Raw genomic sequence first — 24,809 nt, 5'->3', positions numbered from 1 at the left:
AATCTTTGCTTTGTCAAGGACGGGGCACTGCTTGTCATCTAAAAGCCACTTAACTGCGCTACAACGTGATGTCATGCTCCTCTACATGCGTGTCGATATTTATGCTCCGTCTGTTGGGAAACAGCCCCGAATACAGTGAGCTGTACGTAATTACATTCTTTGCATGATAACAAAACCCACTTGAAACTGGCAAGAGATGAAACCCCGCAGCCTGGCGCTCGGGATTTTGCAGGAGCGGAGCGTTCTGTAACATTATGCCGGGATAAGGCAGCCTGATTCACCGCGGGGAGGACACTCCCTCCGGAGCAAAGCATTTGCCGTCGTCCCTCCGGAGCGGCGGCACCGGCACTGGAACTGCTGGGGTGAGTACAACGGGGGCTGCTCCCCTCTTCCTACTGCGACCCCCCCCCCCTCAGCCCATATAGCAACCTGTGCATGCTTAGGGTATCACCTATCCATGCTGAGCTTCTGCTTCCAGTGGGGACATGCTTTGAATTTACACTTTGCCATATGTAGGTTCCCTTCCTAAGACAGGGAAGACTTGTGTGAGAGAGTAAGAATATTAAAATAATAATCAGTCGGGTTATATGTCATAGAGTCATAGAATGGGTGGACTGGAAGGGACCTTAGAGATCACAGAGCCATAGAATCATTGAGTTGGAAGGGACTTTAAAGATCATAGAATGATCGGGTAGGAAGGGACCTTAAAGACCACTCATTTCCAGCCCCCTGCCGTGGGCAAGGTTGCCACCCACTGAATCAGGCAATAGATGTGCATATATATACATACCATACATATGCATATATAAGTGCCTGAACTAACTTAGCATCTCATTCATAACAAAGCATAAAAGAAACTCCGAGCTCAGCACGAGCTGTGCCCTGCTGAGATCCCCACTTCCCTCCCCAGCCAGGGTAGAGCCGTCAGCAGCGCAGGACGGAGGGGGCTGAGCAACCAGCCCAGGGCCAGCAGCAGTGCGAGCAGCAGGAGGATGAGGATGCTGCCAGGTCCCCACCACACTGAGAGCCCAACGGGAGCCCCCTGAACCACGGGACATGGCACAGAGGTACTGCTCCTGTGTTGTGTGTGTGATATCTGCTTTTCCTTATTTTGCATTACAGTGGAAAAGTGAATGTTTTGTGCTGGTTGGGTGAGCAAATAGTTACAGCAATGCACATTCCGTGCCCGGCTCGTGCTGCTCTGCACGGCTCATTTGGATTTGGCCGGGTGACAAAGGGTGGATGTGATTCCCTTGTGTCCATGAAAATGTGGTTCTTCACAAACTGATTTCAAAGTAAAAGCAAATGCAGTGATTGTACAGAACTCTGCAAGGGAGAAATGCATTGTAAAAGAGCTTCCACACATCAATGTTATTGAAAAAAACAGACATCTATCACTATGGAAAAAAATAGATTTCTTAGGAAAATAAATGTTTACAGCTGTAGCTGATGCATGCCTTTATTTCTGCCAAAAATGCTTTGGTTGGAGGCAGTATTGACCGTTTATAAGGGATGGTCGTGTTTTGCAGCGAGTGGTGTGGAAGCACTAAACCACATCACTTACCAGCATGAGAGGCTCACTACGTAGCTCAGTCTTACAGCCACCTGATTTCTTTTATATCTTGAAAACTCTTCCTTAGCAATGGACATGGGTAGGATGAAAGCTGGCACAAATCATGGCACTACCTAAAGAAATACCCATTGTGTTTAATGTGATGTGTTACTGGGTGCATGTCTGCTGATTGGGCAGCACTTGCTGCCCCGGCGCTGCTGGGGGCTGTGGTTACTTATTTCTGTCCATGGGTCGGATGGTTACCACAGATTGTGAACATCCATGGCTGGAATAGAGGTCCCAGCAATGGAGGTCTTGGTGTGAGTGGGACCCGCGGGGTTTCTCCGTTATTGCTGCAGAAATCCCCCTTTGCACAAACATGGCCATGTAGGTCACACTGGGATGCTCCCCAGGTCTGACCCCACTAGCAGGCAGAGAACCCAACCCCTCCAGTGTTTCCATTGGGTTTTTAGGCCAGCGCTGACATAATAAAAAGTCTGAAAAGTTGACCTGGTTGGATTACAGAAGGATACTTGTTTGCCGCGAATCTAAACCTTTATTTATGCGTCAGCGATCCGCTCATTTAATTATCTGGCGTTCAGGTGTTTGATCTGGAGCCCGATTTCCTTGGGCTCTCTGGTGTAAAAAGCAGAAGTTACAGTGTAGTTCAGAAATAGGTTCTTTTGTTTGTTTTCTGTTTGTCGTGAGTAGGAATGGGGCTTTCCACTGCAAACCCAGTGTTTGGCCCAGGATTCCCACCACTGTAAGACCCCGGCTTGGTTGGTGTGTACAGCATTGATTCGGTTGCTGTGACTTCCTGAAGATGTTGTTGTACAAACCTGATGGCGTGAAGCTGTGATGCACTCCCAGCCCGTTCCTGGCCCTGCAGCGGCAGCAGGTCGATGTGTTGGAGGAGGCAGGCAGCTCATGGTGCAGCGATGCCGAGCCTGGTAAAACTCAGTGAGACCTCGTTAGTTAAAATGAGCTCATTTTCCTTGAAACCAAATGCTTATTTTAATGCTAGGGTGGCTGGGTAAAATGCTGTGTATCTTGATTGCTGATATGCATCTTCCTTTTGTAAGAAGTCATTTACTGAGTGAGAATAGTGCAAAGTAGGTGGTAAGATAGAATTGCTGCTACTTCTTTTGGCAGTACAGATAGATTGCTTCATTAGACAATCACTTCTTGTGATATAATTAGAGAAGAACGTGTGAGAGCAAATCAATTCTGTATTTATTTCATCATTTTCTTTGTTCTGGATACCACGGTTTCTCTGGGAGGACAAGTCAGTTTGAACAACAAGACTGCCTGCTTGCTGGAAAGCCTTAAAAAAAAGCTGAATATCCTTCACTTTTTTGCTGACTGTTAGAACAGCCGTATTGAAGCCATTTTTCTGCATATACCCATATTTCCCCCCGTTGAATTCTCCATGCTCTTTGTTGTGTGGGGTGACCTACTCACAGGACAGAGTGGCTCTGATCCCTCGGCCGCCATATGCTCCAGCAATAAGCTGTGTTTTCCATGGAGAGCTCCTCCTGGAAGTTAAGTACTGGGGTATACTTGGGGTGCAGGCAATGCGTGTTGTGCATTTTGGGGCGGCTGTGGCAGGGGCACATCTCAGTGTTTGCTTTTTATAGCCTGCAGAGGGTTTGTGCTAGTTATAAAAGGAAGAGATGGGAGCAACAGAGTCAGAGATAAGTAAAAATAATGTTGTCTTCTTTATGTGTCGATGTGTACCTGAATATAATCGATAATGTTTAGATTCTGGGGAGTTTATTTGGCTTGTTGTTATTTTCCTGTCCAACTGCCTTTCTTTAGAAGAACTATGTGGATCTCTGTCATCAAACTCTGTCGGCGGTTTCTTTATATCTGCCAACCCACTGCCTTTGTGTGCCCCAACTTCCAGCTGGTTAACTGTTGCTCAGACAAACGATGGCACATGGGAGGCTGCCTGCCTGTCAGCCGGCTCTGCATACAGCCAAGGTATTTGGCTGGCAAAACCAGAGAGTAAATATTTTGGAGTCAGGCAGTTTGCAGAATGACTTGGGTTCGCATTGACAGACATTTCCGTTCTGAGGGATTTGCTGTGCAACAATCTAACGAACCAAATTATTTGGGCTTAGAAATGAGTTTATAGTGCTGTGAGGAACTTGACTCTGGAAGGCTGGAGGTGATCTGACGCTGCTGTTTTGCTGGTGTTTTACATCCAGGAATGCTGCAGGCTGCATGCATGTGAACTCAGCCAAGTGCGAGCTTATTAGGTATGGCCACCAAATGCCCAAAGACACTATAAAAATTCCTATAAACTAAACTGTGTGCCTGGGTTTATCATTAGCCTATGATTTACTGCAGGAACTTGTGCTAAGTGCCGCTGTGCCAGTGTTTGATTTTCTTTCCTCCTCATTAGCTAGTAGGAAACAGTGCTTGCGTTGCTGCTGGAGCTGCTGCCTTTCTGCTGGGCTGCTGCAGGGAGATGCCTGCAGAGCTCATCTCAGAGCTACGTGGGCTGTAGGGCTGCAGGGTGTGCATTCTGTGTGCATAACGTGTGTGCAGCGATGCTCCGGGAGCTGTGAGGGTGTGAAGCTGTGTTCCGTGCAGCCGTCTGGAAATACGCTTGGTGGAAGGAGGAGGGAAATGTACCCAAAATGAGAACTGCTGCATTTCTTGGTGCTTGCCAGTTCCAATCTTTCCCATGCATGTCTTCATCTGTGTATGGCTTCATGTTGGCACGCGTGATTTTTGAAGCAAACAATGTAGATTCAGCTGGGCTACTCATCAGATACTGCTTTTTGAACAATGGCGTTCGTGTTCTTTTTGAGCTAATTTTGGCCGATGTGTGGAGAGCCTGTTTCCCAAAATAGCCCCGATGCGACTGGAAACAACATCCATTGTCTCTAAAAGAATGGAAGTTCTTTGTAAAAATGCAGCATCTTAAGATGTGGGTGTGCCCATCTGCTGCTGCATTCACACAGCTCCGTTGGCTCCCAACGCTTGTGTTGCAAGGAGCAGCAGCTCAGTTTTGGTACCCTGTCTATCTGGAGCCTTTCTGACCGGCATCGCGTGAGCTTTGTTTTGGATGCAACAAGTGGAAACTGCCTGCTGCTGTGACCGCTGAGCTGTGCTGGTGAGTGCTCAGGGTGAAATGCACCATCTTTGGGTTTGTCTTGGAAGGTCTCCCTGCGTTGCAGCCGTGTTCACTCTGAACTGATCAGCTTCGCTGTGTTTAGGCAGTATATTGGCCTGACAGCTTTGATGTGCGGCTGGTTTAGGCTGGAGCCGTGTATGGTTGTGGTATGAGCACTGCTGGGTTTTCATGTCCAGTATGAGCAATACTGTTATTGTGGTGATTTACCCATGTTGATATTCCATACTGTCACAGAATGGCTGGGGTTGGAAGGGACCTCAAGGATATCAAGCTCCAACCCCTCTGCTTGTAGGTAGGGCCGCCAACCTCCATATCTAATACTAGATCATATTGAAAGGGGTTTAAGTTAGTTTTACATACTTTATTTATACCGTACCTATCTAGTGCTTTGTTTTTGTGGAGACCAATGAGAAATAAATGTAGCATTCAGTCAAGGAGCGTTCTTTTCCTGGCATTCCTGTGTTAATTGATTTTTATGTTAAGAGAGCCTAAAACCCACCACGCAGGGGGCTGGATTTGGTGGAAATCCCCACCAGTCTTAGAGTGCTCTTCCCAGACGAACATCTGGGGCTCAGCCGTGGAGGAGGCAGCTGGCAGCCTGCAGATAGAAGCAGCACATATCACTCCAGGTGCCCTCGTGCTCCCAAATCACTGGAGCATTCCTGCAGTGAGGTGAGTGTGGTGCCAGGACGTGGGGATCTGGGCTCACCCTGCAGGGCTGGGGCTGGTCCAAGTGGGAGCAATAATTTCAGAGAAGGAGCATCCAAGGGGGTTGTCTGCAGGAAGCACTTTCTGGCAGGTGAGAACCCCTCGGTGTTCCTCGTCCTCCTCCTCTTATTTCCTAAGCTGGATGGTGAGTGCGCATGTGTTTCATAGAGCCCTTGGAGATGGATCTTTACAGGTCATCTAGTCTGACTGCCCTGCAATGAACAGGGACATCCAGTTCTAGATCAGGTTGCTCAGAGACTGATCCCGGTTACTCATTTGGCTTTTAAGGACTGAAAAGCCTTGGAAGTTCTTTAGTGGCGTTAGAAGTTTTCAACAAGAGTTTAGCTTGTTTGTTCCAAGCAATGTAGCTCTTTACCAGCTGCCGTGGTACGGAGGTGTGTGACTTTAAAATGTTCTAAAAATTCTTGCTATCATTTTATTAATCTTACTTTTCCCCAGATCAAAAGAGGTTTTATAAAGCTATCTCTGTGTACACCCCGAATTGATTTTTGAAGCTACTACTTAATTGGCTGACCTTTGGGTGAAGCAGCCAGGGGCACTGTTGAACCAACAGATCTTTACCCATTTAAAAAAAGGGAGATGTTTATACACAATAAAATACTTTTTAGCTTGGTGTTAGGCAGCAAGGACAGCCAACCTGTGGCTTTTTGGAGTTGATAAGAGATGGTTTTGGTGGGGAAGGGAGAGGAAGCCCTGGTGAAGAGGCAAAAGCCTCTTTTACTCAGGAAGCTTGAGGACACAATGAAAAGAAGGGAGAGAAGCAGTAAGACGTATCAGGTTGTTTGTTTGCCTTTCTCCAGCACAAGGGCTCAGAGGTGCTGGTTGAGCCTTGGGAGACTCAGTGCATTGACTGCTGGTGGTGCCTGGGGTGGAAATACGCTCAGATGAAGATTTCACATGAACAGAAAATCAAGTAAAAAACTTGTTTCCCTCACCTTGACGGTCTGGTGCCATTAAAAGTTTTTAGTACTTCTAATGATATGAAATATACTTATTTTCTAGCTAGCTTTTAAATGCCTTTTAGTGGATTACTTTGGATCACATCAACTAAAAGCTTGATCATCTGCCAGCTACTAGAGTTGGGCCAAAGCTTTGTAAATTAATGAGCTCTAAGTGATTAGGACAGGTCTTGGTGCTTTGGACCATACACCAAATTGCTCACCATGCAAGGTGTGTTCTCTGTCAGGTTTTTTCTTTCAGTTCTTGTGCTGTGAGGGTGCTTGCTTGGCTTGGTGGTCCAAATGGGTATGAAAAGCTTTGCTGGTGATGCCAGTGAATGAAAATTATATTGAGGTTCCAGAAACTGGGACCAAGGTAGTAACCAGCACTTCAGACTTGGGACTGTTGTGCATTTAGTGGACTCGTCTCAGATGTCTGTCAAGAGGATGTGTTATGAGAGGAAGTTCTGAGGTCTTGCAGCTTTCTGTGTTGCTATCGCGAATGGATAAGTGTCTATATGCAAAAGCATTTCTCCATTCCTCGTACAGAGCTGTGGGAAGCTGCCCAGGTCTGGGGACACCAACACATCGCACTGACATAGTCAGCGAGCCAAGTGGGGAGCTGAGCTCTTGCTGTTACCCAACAAATTCAGATGAGGTCTTTAGCAGAGTTGCTATCTGTAGCATGTTCTTCCATTTCTGCTCATTGTAGCTTGTTTGTAAGCAGGAAATGCATTTAACAAATTCTCAGACAGCATCAGTTGCTAGGAGAAGGATGTGTGTCGTGTCTCCAGATACAGTCTGGCATTTCTGGTTTGGCGTTATTTTGATGGGTTTGGCCACAGAAGTTCACATTTCTGACACTTGGGCCATACCTGCCAGCCAGGTGGCATGGAGGATTCCATCAGAATGATGGAACAGAGAATTCCATCAGAATGATGGAACAGAGAATTCCATCAGAATGATGGAACAGAGAATTCCATCAGAATGATGGAACAGAGAATTCCATCAGAATGAAAGCCACTTAGCTGATCTTGTCCTCTTTGGCCTAGAATGCTTGATAATTGCATTCACTGGCGCCAGCCTTTGTCTAAAGACAAAGCTTTTCTCTCTGATCAGGGTCCTCACTACGTAATTGCTTTTCTGAGACCTTTTGAGACCTTTACAATCCTCTTCTTTCCATGGATGTCTGAAAAACGGTTTACATTTGTTGGATATCATAAGCTCTCTTGAGGGAGGATTACTTTCAAGGTGATTTGTCTTGAAATGATTGCATGTGCTTTCAGCAGCATCTGGCGGGGCAGGGCCGCCAGTTAGAGGTCTGAGCCACCAGATCTGTCTGATCACCATCCATTTGTTGCATTTTTTTCTCATTGTTCTCCAACATTTCAATACATGAAGTGTCTGCTTGCTCTTTTCAAATCCTAAGCATGGTCTGTGTCCATTCACTCCAAACACTTTGTGTTTTCTGAGGCACGGTACCTCACAACGGGTCAATTAAAATGTGTTCATCGTTCAGGATTGAGGCTGTAGCTGCAGTAGCCAGTAGGCTGTGGTATCTCCATGGGCATCCAGAGAGGTCCAGGTGTCTTTGCAGTCAGTCCTTGGTTGCTCCATCCTCTGGGATCCGAATCTGCCTTACTGGGTTCTTTGATCATGCTTAGTTGTGCATGCAGCACTGCCTTGTGCTGCTTCTGCAGTACCAGAATAGTGTCCCACAGGTAAACCATGCAATATGTGAGACTTGGCTATATGGTACAGCACTTTCCATATGACCTGATGTTTCTTTATCCTCTGACACTTCAAATTAGATAGTGGGATTCCTTAAAGAAAGCATCACCATCATTCTATCCTTGGCCATGTTTTGAAGCAAAAATGCTCTGCTGCTGAACCCAACCCAGACTGCACAAGATAAACCTACCAAGCCTGTTCCTTCAGAGCTGGCATCCTCAATGGCTGCTGCTCAGAGAGATGCAAACAGACTGCATCTGGGCACACCAAATGCTTTTAAAGGTAAGTGGCCATGGCCTGGGCTGGGTAGAACTGCAGCACCTGCCTTGCAGATTGCCTCCAAATCAGGCTAGCGATTATACTCTTTAATATGGTTAAACTCCCTGGGTGCCTACAGTGCAGAAGACTGGCTGGCAGTGGTGTTACATCAAGGTCTAGATCACTTCTTGTCATTCAGAGCCCATAATAAAAGCTCTTCAGTCTCCAAACAGGACTGAGGTTACATCTCCTTGCCCCACATCATGTGCTCCCAGCATAGAAGCGTGGACATTGCCAGCCCTGTTTTGAAATCTCTCTGTGTCTGTCTGTGCTGGCTTAAATATAGTGACATTATGTCATATCCCACGTTGTATTTTTGCTCTGTGCGAGGAGAAGTCGATAATACGATAAGACGATGACTCTGTCTTGAGCTGGATGTATATATTTCTACCAGCCCTGAGGGCGATGTGGTAAAAATGCTCTTTTGTTTCGAGCGCAGCACAGGAAGCTCATTTTGGCTTCATTTAACATCACTGCTCAAACTGGCAGGGAGTCAGGAATGGAGTGATGTGACATCATATATCTGGCACAGCAGCGTGGCTCAGAGCTTCGCAGCGGCCAAACCCTCTGATAATAAATCAAATGCTGGAATATCCACGCAGTTCTGTCATAACAGAGGGTGGCTGCTTGTCATGTTTTTAATCTCTTCTGTTTGAATTAAAAAAAGGCAATTTCCTGACACTTTGGGACGAGCTGGGTCCCACACTCAGCCTGCAGGAGGGCTCACAGCCTCAGCCCCAAGGAAGAATCCTTTTAAAGTAGTGTTTCATAGAACCAATAAGGCTGGAGAAGACCGGGAGGATGACCAACCCCAGCCCTATAGAAACTGAGCTTAGAGCTGTAGCTGCTTGATTTCTGGTAGAAAGCTGACCTTTACAATTATTTTTATTTAATTCTTAGGGTTTTTAAGATTCACGTGGGTGAGTCCGGGAGAAAGAAATCCTCTGTGGAAGCTTAGCACCTTTTGTCTTTACTCTAGGTTGCACTGCACGGGGGGAAATGCATGGAAGGCTTTGGAGACCCACAGGGCACAAATTGCAGAGCAGGCTCCACAAACTGCCCTCTAGCAATTCTTTTTCCTGTCATTTCTGTGACATTCTTATCTTTGCCAATGCAATTTTCTTTCCATCAGAGCGTAAGTGGGCCAATAGGGGCCATCCTGTTTCAGAGGAGTCAGCCCGGTGCCCTTCCTCCTTGTAAACAAAGAGCAGACACACGATCAGACACAGAAACCCGCTTTCTAATTAATTCCTGTGCCTCTCACGCCGCTGTATAACTTTATGAGGCGCTGGGAGGGATCCTGTTGCCCTGCTCCGGGAGCCTTGGTTACTGCACGCCTTATCCTGTGCATCTCAGCAGACCCAGATCTCTTCAGTTACCTGCCCTTCTGCAGAAAGGTACATTTTCAGGTGCGCTGTGTTGTGGTGGGGTTGCTGGAGGGAGGCAGCCCTGAGCGGGTTGTTTTGCTGAGCATTGCTGGTTGTGAGGCTGACCTGAACGCCATCCAGCGAGCCCCAGAGCGGCAGAGAATGGGGCCAGGGAAGAGTCTGCTTGTGGAAACTTCAGGATCCACGTGTTTTTGGAGTTACTGAGGCTTTATCATTCAAGTACCTACAGAGAGGCTGTGAGAGGGAAGGGAACAGACTCTTCAGCAGGATCTGTTGTGAGAGTACAAGGGGAAATGGTTTCAGACTGAAAAAGGGGAGATTCAGACTGGATACAAGGAAGGTTTTTATCATCAGGGCAGTGAGGCAAAGGGTGGGCAGAAAGATGTTGATGCCCCATCCCTGCAGACACCCCTCCTACCCAGGCTGGATGGGCTCTGAGCGTCTGATGGTGCTGTGGGTGTCCCTGTGCAATGCAGGGAGTCTGTTTCCCGTAAGAACCTAACACAGACTTGTAGGTGGTTTTACAGCCAATGACTTGTGACAAACCCAGATGTCAGGGTGTCAGTGTTTCAGTGCTGGGATGTATAGCTGCTGGTGAGTATGGTGGTGGTGATGGTAGTAGATGTTATAGAGCAATTTGCATTTGATATACAATATTCTTGGAGAGGCCTTCATTCTCTCTCAGCACTTTGGCCTGATTTTAATTTTTCAAGATGTTGCAAGATCATGTAAAAGGGAGATTAATTAGTGCCACAGAAAGCAATGTGGAATTCCCCTTATCAAACGCGTTCCAGTGTATCCTTAGCTCCTGTAAGACTGCTGAATTTTCAGTCCATCTCCTTGTAAGCTTCTCCACAGGCTTTAGGGAGTAAACTTTTATCTATTGAGTGATGCCTGAGGGCTGGGTCAGGTTGTGGTATCTCCAAGAAGGAGCAGCACAAGGCCTATATTAGGCACTGAGCTGTTCTCACTGCTCCGAGACGTTTGTTTTCAGTGCTTGTGAACAGTTCTGTTCTGAGTTTTATCTCAGTATGATCTGCAGATGAGAGATCTGGAGGAGTTCCTTGGCTGCCAACAGAATGATGGGAGAAGGTGCAATAGCTGGATCCAGGCAGCAGCCCCGTGGGTACGGTCGGCTGCTTTTTGGCAGGCTGTTGGGAGACGTCATGGAACCCTGCAACTGTAAATGTGTACAATGAAGAAAGTGGGGAGAGTTTAAAGTGTGAGGTCATGTGCTCTGGACTTGGGAGCCTTTTAGATGAGTTTAAAAAGCCCATTTCTACAAATAGTGCCTTTGTGGGGAAAAATTAGTCCCTCTGATGGTATCGGTCCCATTGCCTAATGCTGATATTGGTCTTGTTCTTGGTCTCATTTGAGGTCTCGATTCAGATATATATATATATTTAAATGGTTTTCTTAGGTGTCAGACATTCCTGTGTATTCATTGTGATAAAAATGCAGCAGTGTTGTGGCAATAGTGGTGGGATTGGCTTTGCAAGTAGCCTATCTAATCCAGAGGCTGGAGGAGGTGTCCTTGCAGAGTTGGTATTTAAGGTGGTATGTGCTTACTGTCAGCGTTGGAAGTGGTTGTCAGGGAAAGTCAATTTTAGAGAAATTAGGAGATGAAGAGCAGTGCATCTTCATGTCAGACCGACATTTCACTGATCAGACAAGTATTCCCCTACAAGTTGAGGATAGGACTGAGAGTGGGGTTTGGGACTAATGAGAACCAGTAAATCACGGTGTTCCAGCAGCGAAAATGTCAGCTGTGACATAATGAAAGCTATATATCGTGGCCTGTAGAATTTCAGATGATTCATGTGCAAAAACTGAGCGTCTGGTTGAATCAGGGGGGCATGCTTTGAGAACACCCTTTGCTTTAGTGCGTCCTGTAGGTGAGCGTTGAAAGCAGATGAGTTGGAGCATGATTTTGAGGCATTCTTCGGCTCTGCTGCAGATAACATCTCTGTGCTGGCAGACGCTGGAATTACTGATGGTACTCCATAAACACCGTGTGCCTTGGGAAACTCAGCTTTCTAACGCCAAGATAATGAGGCATTTGGATCTGGCAAAAGGCAGAGCAGATGAAGAGGCTGACAAAGGAGCAGGGAAGCCTCCAGTGCAGTGGGAGGTTTGATGGAGGAGGTGCATCTTAGCTACCGGTTACTGATACCAGGCATGTTATTTAGCATCCTATGTAATAATTGGCATCTGGTGATCCTGTGACACTGAAGTGTGTCAACTGAATGACATGGGTGCTGGCACAGCCTTCATCTAAGATCTCCAGTGGTCATCCTGCCCTTTCTTTAGGTTGCTTTATTTGTGTGTGCATTACTTCTGCCATGAGGCACAAAGACCACATGAAGATAACTTTGTTATTCTGGTAACGTGTCAGCCAGCCAGGCATTGTGTTTTCAGAGCATTCACCTTTCCTATCCACTGTTTGGGCTTGAAGCTAACCAAGATCTGACGTAATACAAAACCCACAAGCTTCAGATTAAGGTAACAGTTGGACAGAAGGACAAACTGTTCTACAACATTAATTACCAATGTGGAGGTCTGGTTTTATGAGAAATCCAGGAGAATGAGAACCTGATGTTGTCTCTAGTGCAGCAGCATTTACCACTGTGCAGTGCCTTGATTTACCGTTAGTGAAAAAGAACAAATAGAAAAGTGCATGCATTGGCCTTAGGACATGTTAACATTAATTATCACGGGAGTGCTTTTCTGCTGAACCACCTCATACAGCAACAGTATTTTTGTTGAGTGTTGTATCTGGTGCTGCTAACGATGGAGGACAGAGATAGGGATAAGGGGCTGCCCATGGAGGAGCACTGTGCAGCCTCATGGGTGGGCACAGGGAACATCCCGACTCACCAGGTCCTATAAGGCTCAATGACGTCTAAAGCTTCCATCACAGCGGAGAGGACCAAATAATTAATTGAATTCAAGTAATTGCAAACACTGCGGAGCAGAGGAAGGTTGTTTGCTTTGGGTTCTGCTGAGCTGTGGTTTTCTGGAAAAGCTATTGAAAGCCAGAATGAATTAATGATGCTAAGTGGTAGAGTTTGTTTACTCCGTGTGTGGAACAGACAGCTTAAAGAGCGCTAATTGGTCTCTTCTAATGTGAGTTTCTTTTACATGGTTTTAACAATAACTAATGTTTCTAATATTTATTTAAGAAAACCCATGCATAAATATCTAGGGATTACAATGGAATAACTTTTTGAAAACCTACATGAGAAAAGCATTTCAGTTCCAGTTCCATGTTGATAGAAATTAGGAAATTGATGTAATTTTTATTTTATTTTAGCAAGACTAATTAGAGAAATTTGTGCAAGGGAAGATTTCCTACAGCATCTATGATGGTCCCTGCAGAGCAAAGGGGATAACAGTGTTAATAACAAAACAGGGTGAGAGGAAGGTCGTGTTTATTTGGGTGCAGCAACTGGGCTCTGGATGCCACCTCTAGCTTGGCTTAATGGGGATGAGCTTTTCTATCAAGAGAAAAATGAGCACAGAAAGTTTGTTCTAAAGGACAATCGTATGAGGCTCAGCTCATTGTGTATTAAACTCTATGTGGGTGCCTGCAGCATAAGGCTGGAAATAGCCTGTTTCCAATTATTTCCAGTTGAGGGCTGGCTGCACGTGTCAGCATCTCCTCCTCTACAGCCCGGTTTCGGACATGCTTTGGGAACAAGCAAAAGTGTTGGGTGCCCAGACTGTGTTTGTGCTGCGCCGTGCCAAAACCCACTTGTGGGAGCTGAAGGGCGGTGTGAACTCTGGGTGAACTGTATGGCCCAGAGCCCTGCTGCATGCTGGTCATTAGCTGCTGCAGAAAAACGCTGGGTTGTTTAGCAGAAAGATACGGCACGGCGGCATGAATGGGCAAAGCGAGCGCCTTCATTAATACATTGCCCAGTGTGAGAAGTAGCAACGGGCTGATGTTTTTTGCACTGATTTTTGGTTGAAAAAGCCTTTCTGTTGGGGGGGGAAGGCTTGAGCTCTGAGTTACTTCATAACAAAAAGAACAAATGCCTTCATCCCCCAGCAGCGGGTTTTCAGGGTGGATCTCTCAGCCCCTCCATCCCGGCGCTGGATGGATGCTGGGCAGCGCGCGGTTTGGTGCCTAATCTAGCATGTCAAATGTGCGAGGTGATGTACGAGAAGAACTGTCACAACGGGCTCTGAAGATCTGAGGGCGGAGGCAGGAGCAGAGCGAGGACACAATGGTGCAGATTGATGTATGGTTTTATTAAGGCACAGTTTGCCGCACGATGGCAGACACTGCGGCTCGCTCTTTAACGGTAACGTCTTCTGTGCCGTTAATACCCCGCCATCGTGTACCTCGGCCAGTTTCATCAGCAAGAGAAGTTTCTTATTGTTGGTGCGAAAGTGGTGCGCCCAGCCCTGCTGGAGAGAGTTAAAAATAAGCATTTTTGATTTGAAGATGCTCTTTTTTCCCAATTAGATTTCGGGATGTCACTAAGATGTTTTTTAATTCTCCCCGAGCACGCTCTGTTAATTGGGCAGAGCTCAGACCGTTGATCAGCAGGTCTTGGTGCTTGCTGCTTTGCTCTCTCCCCAATTACTCCATGTAACCATCTCCTCTCGCTGCCAGACCCAAAATCCGCCCATCCCAAACGGACGGGTTTGTCTCAGACCTATTTTCCACCAAACCCTCCCAGCTGCTCTCACGCGTGTTTCTACAACCTGAATCTTCCATTGCCGGAGCACAAACAAAGTGCTCTGTGAGTCGATCCAGGACTGGCCTTGGGCAAAGCAATGGTTCTTTTGATCTGGTAAAAACAAGGAGTTAGTGCCGACTGTCTGCTTGGTCCCTGCATTGTCCCAGTTCTCCACAGTTAATACAAGTGTGATCCAAGAGCCCAGAGGGATGAGCTGCTACTTCAAATACTCTTCTGTAGATGTGTTCACCCACTACCTGGACTGGGAATCTGTGCTGGGAGGGATTCTGTGTCCAGGTTGCGGATCAATCCTTACAGTCATCTCACTGGTCTTTGGGTTTCCCTCTTGCAATTTCATGACTTGCGTTTTGTAGGCTTATGAGAGTCTTTGGGCTTCTCTTGTTTCTATTCTGCTTTATGAGGCGTAGCCTTCAGAAAATGCCTTAATATTTTAAATTCTATTGGCTGCTGCTATTTCACAAGTCTCTTCATTTATTTGGGTATTTTTTGTTGACTACATGATGAAATTTCCATTCCCCTTTCCCAGCACTCCCACTTGCTCTTTTTATTTACCTGAAATGTAAACAGGAAGGATGTGGTTGATGGGCTCCCAATGGCTGCTGCCGTTCAGAAATTCACCCTGTGTGCCCGTCTGGAGCAGATTAGGGGGCTGGGGCATTTCTGCAACCAGTGCATGGTTTAGCCAGGTAGCAGCCCAAGATAGGAGTGCTTGCAGCCATACCAGCAAATATAGCATTTATTTAGGAGATAATTTAACAGCCTGACCCTGCCCCCACTTTGCAGTGTGGCCCAGCCGCCGGGTCAAAGTTGGATGGTTGTTTTTTTTTTTCCTTTTTGCTTCTTTATTAGCTGGAAAATCCCAGGATTTCTGTGCTCATGCATGGTTTCCTTCTCTCCGCCCGCGTGGAGCCGGGCTGTCTGGGTGCCACGCATTGAGGTCAGCCCTGTGCACCGGCCCCCGGAGCAGCGAGGTCGTCCTGTGGAATTCCCAAATTAGGGCAGATCCGTTGGGTTTGGGGTGCCCCTCTGCCATGCACAAACCTGCAGGTTAGGTCTCACATTGATTTACCATTCTTGTCCATCTTTCTGCTAATTTGGAGTTGTCCATACCCGCAGGCTTGGACATTGCACTGGATAAAATATAAATTAGTTGTGTGTAGTGGAGGGAAATGGGGATGAATTGCACCTCACCAGGAATTTGTCACCTCGGTTTCACAGCTTTTAGCTTCCATAAACTGTGTTTTCTCTGATGAATGTTATGACCTGACTGAATTTTAAGTGTTGTTTTTTTTTTTGTTGTTTTTGTTTTTGTTTTTTGTTTTTGTTTTGTTTTGTTTTTTTAGTCAAATACTGATTATCTGAAATATTCAATTAAAAGTCAGCTTTCTTCCTTGGATCTGAACTAGCATCAGGGGATGCAAAGATATAAGTGAAGTTTTATCACGTCTCATTAAAACAACTGTTTGTGGAGGTCCAGAAACTTCAGCCTCCTGTTGGTCACAATTAAGGTACATGTAATGAGGGTCATCTATCTAATGGACATATCTTGGTTTCGCATCTTTAGGTAAAGATTGGGTTGGATAGGAGGGCAGAGGGTGGGAAGGAACATATTGCACCCTCTGCACTGCCCCAGGATGAGGGCTTTTAGCTCAGTGAACCCCAGGCTTTGTAATTAGCAGCAGGGTGATTAGATTGACCACGTTTCTGGGAGTAATTTGGGCACTAATTGTGTTTGATTGTTTAATTACTCTTTCTTGCTGGGATTGAGGAGAGCCAGTGAACCCTTCACAAGTGCTCCTGTGGGTTCTGTAGGTGGAAGCTGCATTCTGGATGGAGCACGGCGTGTTCGGCCATTCCCTCAGTCTTAGCCAAGATGCTGGTGCTGACTTGTGCTGGTGGGCAGATAGCAGCTGTACTTATCATCCATGTTTGTCTTTGGACAGCGGTAACATCACACAGATAGAGATTGGGGGTCAGTTTGTGAAGCTGAAGAGAGATACAAATTAATGCATGTGTTGTAGTTTCGGTAGTAGAAACTCTTCCATTGTTAATGTGCACAAGGAGCAATTGCTTATGTTGCATCCAGGAGCAGATCTTGCTGCATTGCACTGCTTGTGGTTCCTTTGACTTTGCTTACCCCTGGTACACATCACCTCATCATGGTGCACATTGGTACCACTGGCTGTGCACGTGTACCCCATGCAGTGTGCTTTCTGCAGGCTCTCACAGATGCTGCTGCCTTGACATGCTGTGCTTTGTACTTCAGGGCTGATGCATCCTGCTGAGGAGTGGGAGCTTTCACTTGCTCTGCTTTTTTATTTCTCTGGCAGCAGAAATATTGCCTTGGGGCACCGCGATGCAGGATCTTACAAGTGAAAGATAAGACAGCTGTAACATAAGAGAAATGTAAGATAAGAGAAATTTGAAGATGGGGCCTGGAGAGCAAGGAGGGGGTGGCTGCAGTAAGATGTGGTTTAGTGGGTATTGTGGTGATGGACTGTGGTTGGACTAGATGATCACAGAACCATTATGGTTGGAGAAGACTTAGGATTCCCAACCCAACCCCCATGCCCATTACCCATGTCCCTCAGTGCCACATCCCCATGGCCCTGGGGATACCCCCTGGGACAGTGACCCTCTCCCCCCCACACTCCCTGGGCAGCTGCCTGACCACACTTTGGAGAAGAAATGTTTCCTCATTCCCAGCCTGACCCTCCCCTGGCACAACATGAGGCCATCACCTCTCATCCTATCACTGTCACCTGGAAGAAGAGGCCGATCTCCCCTCCTTTCAGGAGTTGTAGGGAGGGATGAGGTCTCCCCTGAGCTTCCTCTGTTCCAGACTGAACCACCTCATTCCTGCAGCCTCTTCCCATAAGACTGGTGCTCCAGAACCCACACAGCATCGTTGCCCCTCTCTCTGGAGATGCTCCATAGCCTCAATATCTTTCCATCCTTAAAGATTATATGAGTCTATCATTCTAAGCGGACAAACCCATCCTCACACCAGCTGCCTCCTTGTTTCTCCCGGAGCCAGGGGAGGCAGTGTGGTGGGGACCCCCCGTTGTCTGCAGCAGTGGTGTTGGCAAGGCTGACATGTCACTGCCCTAATGGGAGCTGACAAGAGGCCATTGAGCTGCTGCTTGGGGAACTCAATGGTTAACTTCCACTGCGGCGTGTCAGGGCAGAGGGCAGGAAGAAGTAATCGGAAAGGTGCCGGTGAAGCTGGAAAGATTGAGTTAACTGGGGCTTCTGTGTCAGTGCCTCGGACCTTTGGTAAACAGACTGTATGATCTAAATACCGTGCGACTCTTCCCCCAAACTGCAATTCAGGTTAGTGTCATGTGGAGGGGAGGAAGAGGGTAACAGAAAATTGGCGCTGCACAGAATTCTGCAGGTTTTAAGTCACATCCGCAGTGACCCATATACGTCTCCTTTAATAGGAAAAAAAATAATCAATTATTAGTTTGTGGGTATGAACTCGCCATCATCCTTTTTGCTTTCATGTGGCTGGGAAAGGTTTGCTTTATTTCTGTTGTTTCTAATGGTGATTTCGTTTTCCCCTGGCTGATGCACACCTGTGGACCAGACCTGATGGAAACTGGCACTTCCTCCTCTGTGCTGTTAAAATAACAGTGGTTCAGGCACCACACTGTGCGTTATCTGTTTCCCTCTGTATTTTTATGGATTTCATGGTGTTTTAATAGAAGAGCTGTTTCCAGATAAGAGCAAGGCCCTGAGTTGCCATTGCAGTGCTGATTGCAGGTGGGTGCTGAGCAAATGTTCCTCTGCCAAGCAAAGGTTTGGGGATAGCAGCAGCAGGTCACGTCATGTTGGGCAATGTCTCCAGAATTCTTTGACTTATTAAATAGCATTGCATCATTATAGAATAAAAAGTGTTCCTTGGTCTCTACCCAGACCTGCTATTTACAGGCTGGGGTGTTTGGGCAGCTCCCTTTACCCAGACTGGGAAGCAGAGCTAAAGTGACCCCAGGGTGGCTGGAATTGGAGGCATCTTGGGGTCCATCTGGACCAAGCCCTGCTCAAGCAGGGCCATCTACTGCAGGTTGCCCATGTCTGGAAGGCTCCTGAGTGTCTTCAAGGAGGAAGTCACCTCTGCCTATGTTGGGACCAGCGGTTTGGTGAGGCAGGCTCTGTTCACAATGTGTACACTCTGCTCACTTCTTTGTTTTTGCCATCCTTAGGTGAGCTTTCCATCCACTGCTGCACTCCCAGGGCCACCGCATGAGCACGGCCACGGCGGGTGATGGCCTCGCAGCCCAGGCTGGCCCACGTCCTGCTGCTGGGCCTCCTGGCCGGCTGGCTGAGGGCTGCACAGCCCCGTGACTTCACAGTGAAGGACATCGTTTACCTCCATCCCTCCAGTAAGCACAGCCCGCAGGGTGAAACCAGACCGTGGCTTCCCAGGGGGGTGGATGGGCAGGGGCTTCGGGGTTGCTCTACTTTTTCCTTCAAGGTTTTCTGGCCACTGTGACCAAGCAGTTCACCCAAGCACATCAGTTGTGACCGTGGGTGAAATATGACCACGTGTATCTCTGGTATAAACGGTTCCTGACTTGCTTATTAAGGAAGGGATGCCATTTGGAGGGACCTGGGCAGGCTTGAGAGGAGGGCCCATGTGAACCTCATGGAACTGGCTCACACCAGTCCAGGGCTGGGTGAGGAGCAAGATGCGGCTCACAAGGCTGCAGTGGCTCAGCTTGCTTTGCCCTGTGAAGATAAAGGTGACCCGGTCACCATTTGGCTTCTGAGATGGTGGCAGCGCCTTGAAGACGTATTGAATGCACTACAGAAGTCCTGCCAGGAGACCACTTAGGAAGCTGTGCTCTTCGTTTGGCGAGATAAACAAGGACGGAGGCTGCTGCTAATGACTGGAGGTTCAGCAGATTGATTTTTCTTTCCTTTGGGGACACCAGCCTGCCTTCAACAGTGGCCATTTATTTTTTTGGTGGGACAGCATCCAGAAGTACTTAATCCATCTGATATTTCGTTATCAACCCTGGTAAAGTAACAGTACTGGATGTGAGCTCCGATTCCAAGAGAACAAGCACTCCTTGCTTGCCTTAGTACCCTTTGAAGTGGGCAGTAAGCAGTTTTCCTGGGAGAAAACACAGCTGAACGGGGCCCTTATTGCAGATGTGTGAGCACTGGTGGTGGTGGCGGGGTTCTTACAAAGCAGGACTAATCCTGGTGGAGCTGGCAGCTGCGGTTGCAATAAGAGATGTCTAAAAAAAAAGAGTACGTTGCCATGTGCCTATGAAAAGCACAGCAGAAGCGGATCGATTGGGTCATTATAACTGAATACGGTTTGTTCCTTCCAGCCACCCCATTTCCTCACGGATTTAAATGTTTCACCTGTGAAAGGGCAGCAGATAATTACGAATGCAACCGTTGGGCTCCGGATGTCTACTGCCCCAGAGGTAAGCAGCCACACAGCAACGTCTCACTTCACCCTACATTGCTACACCTCAGTGCCAAACTGAAGGGACAGTGCTGAGCTGCCGTGCTTCCAGTGCACTGCATTGCAGTGGGTGAAGTGTAGGACTTCCATTTCCTCCCCGTACTCCTCCAGCTCAGTTGGAAATTGGTTCAGGCTGATGTCTATTTAAGGACTGTGCTTTTCTTACTGGTGGTAAAACTAGCTGCACAGGGAGTGGGAGGTTTCCATTCCTATGGGTGTCCCAGAGCTGCGGGGATGTGGCACTGAGGGACATGGTCAGTGGACATGGTGGGGTGGATTGGAGATGAGCTTGGAGAACCTAGAGGTCTTTTCCAACATAGGGGATTCTATGGTTTTATGATATGGGACCCAGGCCTTGCTCTGTTCACTTTGATCCCTTCTGGCACAAGGTCATGCTTTGGTGACGCTCCTCAGGGGAGTCAAAACTGCTTCTTTTTGGATGGCATCAAGATCTTTGCATTATTTTTGGTCCATAAACCCCATCAGTCTGTAGATGGTGACAACTCAGGGCATTGGGTACCAGGTATCAACAATCATAGAATCACAGCATGGCCTGTGTTGCAAAGGCCCACAGTGCTCATCCAGCTCCAACCCCCTGCTGTGTGCAGGTCACCAACCAGCAGCCCAGGCTGCCCAGAGCCACATCCAGCCTGGCCTTGAATGCCTGCAGGGATGGGGCATCCACAGCCTCCTTGGGCAACCTGTTCAGTGCGTCACCACCCTCTGGGGGAAAAACTTCCTCCTAAGATCCAACCTAAACCTCCCCTGTCTCAGTTAAGAGACATTGAGATCATCCCCATCCACTGATGGAGCCTGTTCATGAGCAGGGGACGTGGGCAGTGTCACTGCCAGCTGGGAGCTGTGTTGGGATGCTGCTGGTTTGTTCCAGTGCTTTCCATAGGCTCAGCACTGCTGCTCTGCCTCTATCTGGCACTGTTCTGGTCTCCTGTGGGATATTACGAGTGTCCTCACAAAAAATATTTATCTTGGAAGGAAAAAAGACATTCATGTGAATTCCAGACTAACCAGCTGTGCTTGCAGCCTGTCAGGGAGCACAATCTGCTTGAGAATTTATTTGCTTTAAGAGCTCAAATGGGTTCAACATCAACAATAATAAAAAAGATCAGGCTGGTTGGCATGGGATGAGACCAACAATCCCGGACACTCCCTGTTTAGACAGCAGTAGGTGGTATTTATGTAGTTAATGACAGCATTACCAGCATGTGGAGCCTGCAGCTCACTGTGGAAGGAGACAGTCGTGGCCCCAGTGTCTGCGTTTAGTAGTAACCATCAGAACCAACCTGACTGAAAACTGCTGATCTGGAGAGGTCTTAGTGCTTGGACTTGGTACTTCACCCCGTTGTATTGTAATAAATACATCAGAATCCTCTTTTCCTTTTTGAAGTGTAAGGGTTCCTCCCTTCTTTCTCCTTGCTTGTACACCAACCACAAGCCTTGGCTTTGTCAGCTGAACACATTTCCCTTTCCTTCTAGGTACGAGGTACTGCTTCAGCCAGCACATGATGAGAGTTACGGGAGAGAGCGTGTCCGTCACCAAGCGCTGCGTGCCCCTGGAGGACTGTCTGTCTACTGGATGCACATACGTAAAGCACGAGGAGTACAAGGTGAGTGCCAGGGTTGCTGCTTTGTGTGAAACCAGGCAGGGCTGTGCCCACAGCACGGCAGCTGGAGCCCATTGAACATCCCTGGTTCCTTCCTGAGATGTGCAGACAGCCCCAGAGGCTCGGCAGCAGAAGTAACCCAGTTCACCCCTGCTGTCTTTCAGATCTGCACATCCTGCTGCGAAGGCACCATCTGCAACCTGCCGTTGCCCAGGAATGCAAGTGATGCTGTGTTCACCACCTTGTCCCCCCTCAGCAGCACCCCAGGGCTGTCAGGTCACACCGTGCTGATGGCAGTGTGCCTCCTGCTGGGGCTCGTGGCATAGACCAGGATCCAGACCCACGCTTCAGAACTGCATCTGAAAACTGCCTCTGTTCATTGGTGATGCTGGTAAGGAGATGGATTCAAAAAGGAGGAAAACCCACATTTCTCTGCTGGTTTTGGGTGAAACTCAGGCAAGATGTGCCCGGATTTCAGGCCTAGACTTTTCCTAATGTCTATCTATCGAGTCTCTGTGACTTCTCTTATTTAGAAGTACCACATCACTGCCACCTCCTTTTACCATCGCTCACTCGTTCCGAATGTTCTTGTTGGCATCGTTCATTGTCACAGCAGTCACCCCAGCATCCTGCCTGCCTGCTCTGGGAAAACACATTGAATAACACACAGGATAAGCAACAAAGTTGGATATTAGGAACCATTCCTTCCCCAAAGGGCAGCCAGGCATTGCACAGGGGGGTCACCATCACTGGGGGTGTCCCAGAGCCGTGGATGTGGCACTGAGGGATGTGGGCAGTGGGCATGGGGGGAGAAGGGGAAGGGTGGTTGGGGATCCTCAGTGGCTCCCTGTGGTCCTTGGTTTGGTTGGGCACCACGTATGCAATATTTATTTTTGTATATTGAGTAGGATCCGAAGCATTTACAAAGTTCTTAGTGCTGATATTGCTGGGGAAAAAAGAAATGGGTTGTGCAAGTGGGTGAGCCTGTAGCATATAAATTATCATAAGAGTATCTATCTATATATATATATAAATATAACATTTTGCGTCACTGTTGAAAACAAATCAACTCCTTTTCTCATTAATCTCAGCTCTCTGGCGGGGTGTCCATGGTCTTGTTTTAAAGAAGCTTCACAGAACAGTTTACTTCCCAAATAGTTCTTTTCTGAACCCACGTTGGCCAGTCATGCTCCAAGGAGCTTTACCCAGTTACAGCTTAAGCTCTGCTGGGCTTTTCTTTGGGTGAGCTACAGCAAAAAGTGTGGACGGGAGGAGGAAAAGCTGCATTCCCAGTGCTGCGTGCAGCCCTTTGGCTTCGGAGCTGTGATCCCTGCTGATGTGCTGTTAGTGAATGGAGAGCGACTCTCACACTTCAGCTCAGAGATGTGGCACTGAGGGACATGGGCAGCAGTCAATGTAGGAGGGGTTGGTTTTGGTGATCGTAGAAGCCTTTACCAACCTTAATGATTCCATGATTCTATCATTCTGTGCAGTTACTGTTGTCCACCCCATCCCTGGGGTGTCTGAAGCCAGGTTGGATGGGGCCCTGGGCAGCCTGGGCTGGTATTCAGTGTGGAGGTTGGTGACCCTGCCTGTGGCAGGGGGCTGGAGCTTCATGATCCTTGTGGTCCCTTCCAACCCAACCATTCTGACTGTGTGTGTTCCTGCATTTAACAGAAAAAACACTTTAATTCATTCATCTAACCCTGTGTGCTACACCAATTCCTCCTGCAGTCAAAGGAGGGAAAAGTGGCCTTGATCCTTTACTGAGATGGGGTGAACTGCATCAGCTCAGGCCCACGATAGAGTGGGGACAGGCCATGGAGAAGAAGCTGAGACCCCACACATGAATCTCCCTCTGCTCTCGCCTCGTGGGTCTCTTTGGGCATATAATGCTGAGCTGCACCATATTTATTTTGAGGCTGGGAGCTACCTTTTAAATGCCTAATTTTTTAACTATTGTAAATGATGTACAGTTATACAAATAAACAAATGCTTTAATCATACAGGTGATGTGTCAGATAAGTGCACCCTCAGAAAACTGCTGCCTGCTGCCCTGTGCCCTCGCTTCCTTCCCACAGTGGGGTTGGACCAGCTGCCCTGCCACTGCTGGGCCTCCATTTGTGACCCCCTCCTTTGTCTCCCCTCCTTCTAGGCCCTCCCCAGCCCTTCTGAATATGCTTTTCACAGTCTTGTTTTTGATAGTTGTGGGGTTTAGCCACCCCCCCTATGACAGCAAACACTGCTTGTTATTCCCACCTATCTATCCTTGAACAAAAACATGTTTTCCTCACCCTGCGTTCATTTTGACACAGCAGATCTCTCACCCATGCTGGATGGAACTTGGAACCCACACAGGCAGGACATGCTCGTCCATACAACATCCTGCTGGCACTGGCTACAGACCTGTGCTTCCTTGCCCAAATACAGCCCTGGTAAGCTACAACCAGCCACTCAGCCCCAGCCACTGTACAGCCTGAGTAGAAAGAGGTCCATGAAGATCACAGAGTCCCACCTCTGGTTCCACCCTCCTGGTTCAATAGCTGAGTTTTATTGTTATTTGGGTCCCAGCAGCGTGCTTGCAGCTGAGGACATCCTCCTGAACCCTCTCGATGCAGATGGGGCCTGACTGACCCCCACAGCTCCCCCAGGCCAGGTCTGCTCTTTGAATGGTCACGTTGCACCTGATCTTAAAATAATACATCCTCCCCACGCAGCTTAACATGGATATCCTCATTATAGAGCAGTGCGGCATTCATCGCAGCCTGAAGAGCTTTACTGAAACAATCCTGCATTAATCAGAAAGCACGGCTCCCCAAAATCTCCGGCCCCAGAAGACGTTCATGTTTCCAAAAGCTCTCCCAGCCTGGCTGGTGCAGCACTTCTCTTAGAGGCGATTACTTTCCAGCTGAAGCATAACACCCAGCTGCATGAAATTTCAGTCTCATAATCCTGTTAGCTCTGTCTCCAGAGCCTGCACTGATCAGAGCTTTGTGTTTGTCCAGCTCCTGAAATAGCAGCCTGAACCTTGCTGGAACACAGAGCAGAATGGCACTGCCAAGGGGAAATGCTGCTATTGCAGAGGCCTTGCAGCAGCCCTTAAATGTGCAAGCAGAAAAGCTAGTGACATAGCTAGAGATTTTTGTTTTCTAAACCATTTCTTTAGCGTTAAGCAACAAGCTGAACACACAGAAA

General features: G+C 47.7%; 1 protein-coding gene across 2 annotated transcripts; it reads left to right on the top strand.

The window, feature by feature from the left end:
• On the top strand, positions 1-23,621 carry LYPD6 (LY6/PLAUR domain containing 6). Of its 2 annotated transcripts, XM_072341825.1 has the most exons (6): positions 1-362; positions 911-1,067; positions 18,716-18,895; positions 19,853-19,951; positions 21,487-21,617; positions 21,779-23,621. In XM_072341825.1, the coding sequence occupies exons 3-6, from the start codon at positions 18,778-18,780 to the stop codon at positions 21,938-21,940; spliced, it is 510 nt and encodes a 169-aa protein (XP_072197926.1). In that variant the 5' UTR covers positions 1-362; positions 911-1,067; positions 18,716-18,777; the 3' UTR covers positions 21,941-23,621. The 2 variants fall into 2 exon arrangements, with proteins under 2 accessions (XP_072197926.1, XP_072197928.1); XM_072341827.1 differs by lacking the exons at positions 1-362; positions 911-1,067 and adding an exon at positions 4,519-4,676.
• The last annotated feature ends 1,188 nt before the right edge of the window (positions 23,622-24,809 follow it).

This window comes from Excalfactoria chinensis, chromosome 7 (assembly GCF_039878825.1).
Source record: "Excalfactoria chinensis isolate bCotChi1 chromosome 7, bCotChi1.hap2, whole genome shotgun sequence".
Lineage (NCBI taxonomy): Eukaryota > Metazoa > Chordata > Aves > Galliformes > Phasianidae > Excalfactoria > Excalfactoria chinensis.
This window is presented reverse-complemented; position numbering and strand designations above follow the sequence as displayed.